This window comes from Rhinolophus sinicus, linkage group LG01 (assembly GCF_036562045.2).
Source record: "Rhinolophus sinicus isolate RSC01 linkage group LG01, ASM3656204v1, whole genome shotgun sequence".
Taxonomy (NCBI): domain Eukaryota; kingdom Metazoa; phylum Chordata; class Mammalia; order Chiroptera; family Rhinolophidae; genus Rhinolophus; species Rhinolophus sinicus.
Window position 1 is genome coordinate 96,855,958 of NC_133751.1, and position 11,283 is coordinate 96,867,240.

At 35.1% G+C, this 11,283-nt stretch overlaps 1 protein-coding gene across 1 annotated transcript; it reads right to left on the reverse strand.

Moving 5' to 3' along the window:
- Nucleotides 1-242: 242 nt before the first annotated feature.
- On the reverse strand, nucleotides 243-11,019 carry HSPA13 (heat shock protein family A (Hsp70) member 13). The gene is made up of 4 exons (XM_074326016.1): nucleotides 10,869-11,019; nucleotides 9,018-9,358; nucleotides 5,316-5,577; nucleotides 243-3,346 (listed from the first exon to the last, which is right to left on the reverse strand). The coding sequence occupies exons 1-4, from the start codon at nucleotides 10,891-10,893 to the stop codon at nucleotides 2,667-2,669; spliced, it is 1,308 nt and encodes a 435-aa protein (XP_074182117.1). The 5' UTR covers nucleotides 10,894-11,019; the 3' UTR covers nucleotides 243-2,666.
- Between the last annotated feature and the right edge of the window lie 264 nt (nucleotides 11,020-11,283).

Below are 11,283 nucleotides of genomic sequence, written 5' to 3' on the forward strand. Positions count from 1 at the left end.
ATGAATTGGTATTCAGGATTCTAGATAGTGTTTATGTGATACAGGGACTGTCTCTTCTAAATTAGGGATATAAGTAAAAGTAAATTCCAGAGACGTTCAGGATGCAGGGAACTAGGCAATAGCTGAGGGTCACCTGCCATGAAAATGAGATCAGCTCTAACCCCACTTCCTTTCTTATTTATATACATCAAAAATGTACTCAGGCCTAGTCCTGAATACAAAATAAAGTACACAGTTTAAAACAAACTGCAAAGTTGTATTTATTTACACTAAAACGTGAATTACCTGTATACACACACATTTAAGAGGCACAACCTGTTATGCACAATAACCATAATCTTCAGTACGTTATACACAGTAGTATCTACAGGTGCGTCAGTGGTTTCAGTGAACACAGTACCAAAACATTCCTGATACAAAATAAATTACTCATTCACATATTCTAATCACACAAGACAGTTCATATCTTTAAAGCTGTGTACTTCAAAAAACACTAGCTAGATGTACAACCAAAATGTAGGTTTGCTTTATGAAAAATGTCTTCAAATTATTATGCATAAATGATCCCTTTCGGGATGCATTTTTCTCTTAAATAAACTATATTGATGTCAAGTTTATTTATATATAGCCTGCTAAAACATGACTGAAGACAGACATTACTTCATTTTTTAAAGGTGTAACTATAATAGGGAAAATGCTAAACTATTGCCCCCAAATTCCAACACTTACATTATATTTCTCAGACACAAATTATTTAAATTCCAGAGTATGAGATTAGCTGCCCTATTTTGCAAATTGTTTCCTCTAAAAGTGTCAACAGATTGTCTTAAACTATCTCAGATACTGAAGAAATTCAGCTTAAAAACAAAACAAAACAAAAAAAACTTAAAATGCTTTAGGTTAATGCTAATTCTGTATGTGGAAATTTTAATAAATTGAACACTTTTCTCTTAAAGACCTTCACAAAAAGATCTTTTCCCATTCTAAAATCTATTAAAGATATGTAGAAAGTCCAAAAGAACACTTCAATATTTTCATAATGCAGTGAAGGATTTCCCTTTGGCATTTCTCCATTAGTTCTAAAATGAAATGTCAACAAACATTTTATATTTTTCTATCTACCTACTACAGACATTTTCTGTACACAAAAGTATTTGAAATTATGTTTTAACAGCAATTTCACTGCTAAGAAATTTTCTTTTTTAGATCTACAAAAAATATTAACATTCAGCTTTTTACTAAGCTGAAATGTTTTGATGTTGCTGAAATGAGCTTGCTTAATTCTTTTTCAGTGACTAAAAATTCAATGGATAAAATTTTTGTAAGATATAATTTAACAAAAATGTTGACGAGAGTATAATTTTTGAATATTGATATGAAGCATGCTTCTCTTAAAGGAAAAGAAAATCTTCATATAATATGGGCATCACAGAAAAAGAACTGCTATTTTTCTCTTGGTCCCCGTCACTTTTGTAAAAGGAAACAGACCAAAACAAAACTGCTACAAATGCTGATTGGTGGAAGATTTTCTAGACTGCCGTTCATATTACATTTCCACATTGTTTCCAGTACCATGAATTTTTGGCTCTCATCTTAAGGCTAAAAGTAGTCCAAGTGTGACAATTTTAAAATGATAATGGGAAATGATAGCAAAGTTTTTACAAATGAGCACATTTTCTTCATTCAAAAATAAATATGGGGGAAAAAAATCTCAGTAAAACTAAATCAAATGCAAGCTATACTCTCCAGGGCTTACTGACAACAAAAACAAAAACATAAAACAAATACTGTAGCTAATTACTGCTGTTTACCATTGCCTACAAAGGTCTTGGATAAAATAAAAAATGATAGTAATGACGGCTTTATTGTGACATTAACACATTTTAAAAATGCAATTACAAATTCCCCATTGTTTTCTAACCGGGCAAAATCATGGAAATCCAAGCAGAGAATGATGCACAGCAGATGGAGGAACTAGAACATAAACGGGGTATTTCTGCTATCAGCTATTGAAACATCTGAATATATCTATAGGTATTTTAGAAAGAAAAACTGATCCATTATTTTTTAAATCTAGAGAATGCATGAATAGGACACATAATGGGATACTGAATTTGTGAAAGTAATTTTGTTATATAACATGGAAGTTATTAAATATTACATATGCAGCTTATACTACTAATACTGCTATCTCCCAGCCAATGTAAATATCTGACACCAGCACTGTCCTTCAAGTATAGTTCAAATTAATGGTTACATGCTATAACCAAGTATGTAAATTACCAGCTCCTGCTAATACAATTTAGTAAGAACTGGGAGTCCTGGAATTGGCACTAGGTAATGCTTACAGAATATAATTTTAAGTGCATATGGTTATCTACTTCCAGAATCCAGAAAATACAGCCACCAAGCTCCTACAAGGGAGTTTTACCTCAATTCTATCATTTTAAAAGTATGTTGCAATGGAATCTCTCCAAAATCAAATAGGATCAATTTGGTCACATTCGATTCTAAAACAAAATGTTACGTAAAATTTTTGTGTATCTAAATGTTGCTTTTAGGTGAATTTGTGAGATGTTTTAGAGAGTTTCTTTTTTTGGAGGAGGTGGTCTGATAAAAAGGAACAGATTAGACAAGATCACAAATAATCACCATTCCTCCATAATTCAGTTGAAGTTGGTCTTTTGCAAATGCTTATTAGGAATTTCTAAAGCACTGACTTGCAGAGGCCAAGAGCCCCCATCAATCCCTGCTTGGATGGCCACTCCCGTCACCACTGCCAGGTCAGGGTCTACAGACGTGTTGGGATCCTTTCCAAAGAACTCCTGGATAACTTGGCGGATCCGAGGGATACGAGTAGAGCCCCCAACCAAAACCACTTCATCGATCTCCGTCTTTTCCAGATGGCCTTCTTTTAATACTTGCTGAATGGGCACCAATATTTTCTGGAAGAGATCGTCATTCAGGGTGTCAAAGAGCTTCCGAGATATTTCCGTTTCAAATAAAACTTGACTTTCTCCACTCTTCTTTTCAGAAAGATCAGCTCCAAACATGCTGTTTACGAGGGGGCCCTCTGCTGGGGACAGTCTGTCCTTCGGCAGTTCAGTGACACTACTCTGAGGTTCGTTTCTGTCCTCTTCCTCCACCGTCAGCAATACTGACAACTGAGCAGACTGATGAAGAGTCAGATTTAATTTGACCATTTCCACAGCTTGTCTTAATCTATGGATTTCCTCTTTCCTAGAGGGTAGGAAGCCGTATGTCTGATAAATCTGTTTATACAAGTACTGCAGCAGCCTCTGATTGAAGTCCTGTCCTCCAAGTTTATTGTTCCCTAAGTCAAAAATAAAAGTTTACATTATAGTTATGCATATATATTTATACGTCTGTATGTATCAAAATGATATTCTGGGAATAACAAATTCCTTAATTAATGTATTATAAGATTTTACTCATGCAAAGAGTGATCGAAAAAAAACTGGGTTGAAGCGATTTTAACTCAAATGTGTACTATTAAAAAACAGTGCACATCTCGGTTAAATTTTTTAAATGACGTAAAAGGAACTATCTCTTAATGATATCAAATATTTTTTCAGAAAATATATTGAGAATGCAGATTGGCTTTCATGTAGCAGTTTACAAACACTAATTGTCATTATTCAACAAAAGAAAGTCCTTCTTATAATTAAAAAGTACCAGTAGGCATTTTATCTTTTTTTAAAAAAATTCTTGTTTTGCATGATAAAAAGCTGAAAAATAGAAACAAATGATTTAAAAGGAAGAGTAATGTAATATAAATCCCCAGCACTGAACTTGTTTCTAAAGACAGTGCAGTTAGGAAGAAGACAAATGCAAAAGGTAGACCACCTATAACTTACAGCTGCACTTTTCAAACAGGCTTATTAATTCTTTAAACTAAATTAAAACAAAACCTTATTTAAAAGATTTGGAATGTACAATACTATCACTTCCTAGAGAATACTATTATAGATTTTCTAAAAATATCTATTTTGTGAAACAGATTATCAAGTAAAACAAAATGACTTTTTCATAAAAAGAAAGATGAATAAACAGAAATAATAAAAAGAAAAATCTAGATGAGATGTTCAAATAGCTACAATGATACCCTTAAAGAGTACTTAAAGTACCCTTAAAGAGTACTTACAACACCCTGAAATGCAAATCTGAAATATACAGCAAATCTGATTTTGAATTGTTATATTTGTGCAGGCAAAAGATCAGATTTCCTTGAGAAAAATTCCTGCTTTAAACTAAATGCCACACATGAGTGGTCTGCAAAGTAATATGGCTTTCTGTAGCAGGAGCCATAAAAACTATTCCAACGCAGAAGAATTTATTTAAAGATTGTAACACCCTTCCCCTTAGTTCTCTGACTTCATTACTCACTCTGCTCTGGCCACAGTGGCCAACCTCCTATTTTCTGTAAGAGCAAATTTCCATTTTGTGGCTGCTACACTGGCCCATCTCTCTCCAGCAACATAATTCTTCTATATATCTCCTTGGCTATCAACCTTGCTTCTTTTAAATCTGCAAACATGTCACTTTCTCAACGAGGCCTATCTGACCATTCTTTAAAACCTGCTGGATCTTCTACTCTCTGACCACCCAGCAATCCTGTCCCCTTATCCTTTTTTTTTTTTTTTTTTCCATAGCATGTTACTTTCCGATATACGTTGTATCAAGATTCTGAACCAGAGGCCATTTTGCCCCTTCAGGGACATCTGGCAATGTCTGGAGACAGACGACTGTCACCATTGAGGTGGGGATAGTTCTGCTAGCATCTGGTGAGTGGAGGCTACGATGCTGCGAAATAACCTACAGTACACAGGACATTCCCCTATAATAAAGAATTACCTGTCCCGAAACATCAATCATGCTGAACATGAGAAACTCCATGATCTACTTCTCTTTAATGCTGATTTTCTGTTTCCCTCTAGTAGAATATAAGTTCCACGAGAATGGGGATTTATCTGTTTTATCGAGACACTCAATATCTGCTGAATGGTGTTAAATGGATTCTCCCCCACCTCACATTTTTAAAAAAAATTATATTCATCTTAACATTAAGAAAAGTTTAGAAGAAAAAAGCTCAAGGCTCACATATGTCCATGTTCTCTCAGCCTTTGTCATGTGCCTGATTGGTTGTTGTTATAATACATACATTTTACATTGTGCTTTCTTATTGTTTGTAAACTTATATCAAAATCCATCCCATTTACCTACCATATAGTTTGTTTACATGCCTAGATAGGTAGTTTTCAAGGTGATACACTTTACTACAGAAGATTTTCAACCTAAGAACATTTTTAGAAAAATGTAACTCAGGCAAAGGTGACTATTACCTGCAAGGTTAGCAGCTTCAATTGTTGAATTTCTCTGTTTTAGATCAAATTCTGCTGGTACAGAAATAACAGCATTGGCAACTGGCATTCCAAGATACTTCTCTGCCATTTCCTTTAATTTCAATAATAACCTAGAGCCAACATATTCTGGGGACACTGTGATGGTCTCATTACTTGTCACAGAAAACTCAACCATTCCATTTTTGTTTAAAACCTGTGGATAGGATTTGCAAAAAAAAAAAAAAAAACAGCAAAAATGGTATACATTATACATATACTTACAAATATATACTGGACTTATTTAATCAAAACTTACCTTTACCTTTACAAAGTCATAAAATTCACTTGTAATCTATCAATTATATTTATTAAGATTAGAGATTAAAAGTTGTACTTTAAAATCTATTAAAATGAATCCACACCATAGTTTTCGGTAACAAAATAGTAACATTCATCACCAGGAATATAACTGTAACATAAAAGATTCTTGATATATATTTGTTAAATGAAAAAAAATGAATGATGAAATATAAAGAATAATAGTTGCTAAATCATGTATGTGACTAAAGATCTTTTTCTTAAAATAAACTGTTCCAAAAGTAACAGATAACTGAAAGAATGTTTCAGAACATATTAGCAAGAACAATTTTAGTGCTTCATTATGCTCTTATCCAAGAATCAAATATCACTTATATTCTTATTTCTACAAAAACACATATTGTATTATGTGTATACACATATTGTATTACCTCATTATCCCAAATGTAGTTGTCCATTTAAAAAACTAGATTAATTCTAAAACATACTATCCTACTTTCACCAACAGAAACGACTGTATTAACATCAATAGTAAAGAGAATTAGTCTGTTGTAAGAAATTATAAGAAATTTACTCAAGTCATTCTGGACCACATAATTAGGTTTCAATTAAGGAAACCTGACCTTCCAAAAAGTATTTCACCTGTGTGGAGAAAACTAAAACAAGCTACAGACACTATTAAAATAAGGTCCAAAGATACCAGTACTATCACAGCCCACGTGAAAGAGAAACAACAAAAAATCAGATTACTTAGAAACTTAAGGGGAGGGGGGGACCTTAAAATAATTCTTAGATCAACATGTATCTAAAGCTGTAATTTAGAGGAAGATGTATAACTTTATGATTTTATCATTCTACAAAAGTGTTGGCAAGATGTGGAGAAAAGGGAACGAACCCTTACGTTCTGCTGGTGGGATTGCAAATTGGTGCAACCACTATTGAAAATAGTACGGAGGTTCCTCAAAAAGTTAAAAACAGAGCTACCTTATTTATGACCCAGCAATTCCACACCTAGGTATTTATCCAAAGAAATCCAAAACACTAATTCAAAGATACATGCACCCCTATGTTCACTGCAAAGCTATTCACAATAGCCAAGATATGGAAACAAGTGAAATGCCCATCAAAAGATGACTAAATAAATAAACTGTGGTATATTTATACAATGCCATAAAAAAGGATGAAATATTACCATTTGCGACAACATGAATGGACCTAGAGGGTATTATTATGCTTAGTGAAATAAGTCAAACTAGGAAATACAAATACCATTAAATGATCTCACTTACATGTGGACTCTAAAGAAAATAAACAAACAAAACAGAAACAGACCCATAGAGAGAGAACAAACTGATGGTTATTAGATGGGAGGAGGTTTGGGGGACTGGATCAGAAAGGTGAAGGGATTAAGAAGTACAAATTGATAGTTACAGGAGAGTCACAGGGATGTAAAGTATAGCATAGGGACTAGAATTAACAGTATTATAAAAGCTATGTATAGTGTCAGATGGGTAATAGACTTATTGGGAGATCACTTTATGAATCATATAAATGTCTAATCACTACACTGTACACCTGAAACTAATAAAATATTGAATGTCAACTATAATTTTAAAACAACGGTCACGGGGATGTATAGTACAACACGGGGAATATAGTCAATATGATCTAATAGCTATGTACAGTGTCGGGGTGGGTGGTAGACTTGTTGGGGTTATTACTTTGTGAGTTATGTAAATGTGTAAATGCCTGATCACTATGTTGTTCAGTATGCCTGAAACAAAAAATAAACAAAACAAAAAGGAATCTAAGAAAGAAACCTAAAAGTATTTTTTTCTCCTTCAAAAACGGATAAAAAATTTGAGATTTTTTATGTAAGGGTTATGCAATAAACAGCATTGATACAATTATTTTAAAACCTATCATTTAGAATCCCACTTCATAATTTACAAAAAAAAAAAATCCTATATGAAATAAACATTTAAATGTTTAAAAGAAAAAAACAGCAAACCTACAAAAACTCATATAAAAGTGTTGGGGACAAGACAAAAAAAACAAACAAAAAAAGTAAGTAAGATGGGAAGGCCATTGAAAGCATGGAAGTCCAAAACCATTTAAAAACATTATTAAGAGACAATTTTACTACATAAAAATTGATGTTCTTGACAGCTCAAAAACACAATTATGTTATAAAAAGGCAAAACTACTACGTTTCCTCAAAAATAAGATTGGGTCTTACATTAATTTTTGCTCCAAAAGACACATTATGGCTTATGTTCAGGGGATGTCAGCCTGAAAAATTATGCGAGGGCTTATTTTCCGGTTACGTCTTATTTTCAGGGAAACACGGTACTTAAAACATCACAAGTGTATTTTGTCATCAAGGAAAAGATAAATACCCCAAAACAAAATAGGACAAAAGATAGATAAGAAATGGATCACTAAAGAAAATCAAAATGCCAATAAACCAATTTTGAAAGTCCATCCTCACTAGACATCATAGGAATTCAAGAAACTAGTAAGAAGATGCCAATTTTTTAAAAAAAATTATCTATTGGCAAAGATTAAAATAATAACTAGTGAAGGTATAGGCATTCTAAAGAATAGTTAGGAGCACCTAACCTTTTTGGTGCACAATTTTACAATATAAATCAAAAGCCTTAAAAACATGTGCATATGATCTATCAATTCTACCTCTAGGATTCAAATTTAAGAAATTACCAAGAAGAGTAACATGATATATGTACAAGGATATTCACTGAAGCTCCAACACTGGTGGAAAACGAGGGAAAAAATAAAATGTATACTGATAGGGTCTGGGTAATTAAATAGTTGAACAGTCATTCCATGCAACCACTAAAAATGGTGGGAATCTACTGACTAATTGTCCATGATACATTGATGAATTTCAAACAAGTCATAAAACACCATACCTAGTTTCTTTATTTTTATGTATACAAATATGTGTACACTCAAACACAAGAGAATATATCCATTCATCCATCCATACATCCATCCACCCACCCACCTACCCACCCACCCACCTATAGTACATGGGGCTCCATTAGCCTTCCTGCTACAAGGAAAGAGCTAAGCAGGCATTCTGAGGATGGCAGAGCAAGAATATGATAAGGTCCCAAGTCCTCGATAGCACTGTGGAGCCACTGAATTAACTCACCCTGGACTTGCTTGTATACCAGATTGGTATATAAGATAATACAACTTCCAAGGAGACTGAGTCAGTTGAAATAAAAAGTTTTATAACTTGAAGAGAAAGCGTTAATTGAAATAGTACCCTGAACTAAAATTAAAGTAGATTTTAGCTTAATTACTTACCTTAAATGGGTATCTGCCAATTTCAGCCTCCAGCTCTTCTGGGGTAAAAATCTTGCCTATGAATCTTTTGGCATCATATATTGTGTTCTGAGGATTTGAATCTGCCAGCTCTAAACTTTCATACCCCACATGTACATCATGGTCAGTAAAGGACACCGTGCTGGGTATGCTGATATGCCCATTTTCATCTGGAATGACCTTTACTTTTCCTGTGCCAGGAAAGAACACCCCCACCGAACAGTAGGTGGTGCCAAGGTCAATGCCAATCACTTTAGGAGTAGGCAATGGTAAATACTGTTGTGCCAAATAGCCAGCCAACAGGAGAGTCAAAACAGCCGATCCTGAAATAGACAAATTAAAAGCTGTGTCTTATAAAACTAGTACAATATGTGAAATTACTCTTGTAAAATTATTTTGTCACTCTTTGAAACAAGACTAAAAACAGTTTCAAAATATTTTCTTTTATAGTACTAATGATAACATTTCTCTCAAACATCACATTTTTCATTAAACTGACCACATGCAATTAAAAGATGTAACAACAAAAACAAACAAACGAAAAACCCTGTAGTTGGATGTTTGTGTACTTCACTATGGGTGAATAAAGAAATAAAAAAGTAAAAAACATTTTGATAATAATTGTGATGTTGACAGGAAAAACCATTCACGTGCAGCAAAAGCTACATATATATATGTAAGTTCTTGATCACTTGATATTTAGATTTATAGCTTTATAGTTTTAGTTATCATATTAAAAAGACTCTGTTATTAAAATTCTCACAGCAAAAACTGTTATAGTAATGCTAAAACTCTTTATCCCCTTATCTCCTTTTTTTCTTTCAACAGGATGAAATGGGTAAATGGGATAAAATGATTTTGAAAGCTGCTTAGATATTAAACTGTCAACTTCATAAAAGAATATAATTAACTTTTTTTTGTAGTTAAGTATCAACTAAGAACATAGTTCTTGCATAAGTAATATTTAGGGAAGAAGCATAAAAGTGTATACACTTTACAACATAAATGGAAGCTACTTGAAGACAGATATGGTAAATTGTATTCTCTGCACCAAGAATGATTCCTAGCAAACAGCAGATATTCAATTAATATTAACTGATGAGAAAAACAAATATGAACAAATGCCATGAAGACTGTAAACAGAAGTGATGCACAAAGATGCCACTTCGAATATTACAATTATTTACTTCCTTTCAGAAGGCTTTTATACACCTGTGTCCATCCATGTTACATACGACCCAAAACGTCAGTATGTCGGAGTCTGTTTTACTAATCGTTAGCTCATCCTTATGAACACATAATTGAAATTATGTGCCAACCCGTTTCCTCTTGCTCCTACGTGAAAAATTTCAGAAGCATTTCATCACCTTCTTGTCCGGGGAGGGAAATTCTTAACCCGGACTGGCAGAAAGAGGCCTGGATCTCTCAAAATCCAGCATCCCTCGAGTCTGCAGCTCAGGTCGCTGCTGGGGCTCTTCCCCCTTCTCCCACAAAGGGGTGTAAAGTGATGCACATTCTTACAGCCCCTCAAAAGCCTCAATTCAACCAACGATTCAAAATCGACGTTTATTTAGAAAGAACTGTTGCCGAACACCCGATGTCCCTGGGGGGTACGCAGAAAGTGGCCGCCGGCCCTACGTGGGCCTACTCCGGCCTGGGCCATCCTAGAGGCTGCTCCAACAGCCCCAAACCGCCTTTAAATCACCTTTGCGGCACCCTTCGTGCCGCGCCAGCTGGATCCAGAAGGTGTGACAACCACCCCTGCCCATCCTGGCCTCCCCGAACCGCCCCAGTGCCCACAACAGCGACAGGGAACCCCCCACGAACACTAACCTAAGATCGTCATCTCTCCGGCCATCACAGTCCCGCCGCAGACGCTTGGGCTGACTGTACCAGATCTGAGGCACCGCCCCCATACCGCCCGGCAGCCCCGCTGCCACCTGGGAAATGTAGTCCTCTTGCTCTGACGCAGCCGGAGAAGCTACATCTTCCCACGAGAGAAAGGACTTTATTTACCGTGAGGTCGCGAGGCTGAGCGCTTCCATTCATCAGCTGGCAGGGACGACTGAGCCGCCCTCCCACGCACAGACGGCCGAGCCAATTAGGCTGAGGTGGAAGACAGCCAAGAAGAAGGGCTGGAGCTTATAATCAAATCAGAAGCGCCTCGAGCCAGCTGGAGGTAAAAACACGTCATTTCTTTCGCATTGCCCCACCGCTTTGCATTCTGGGAAGTGTAGTTTTGATCTGC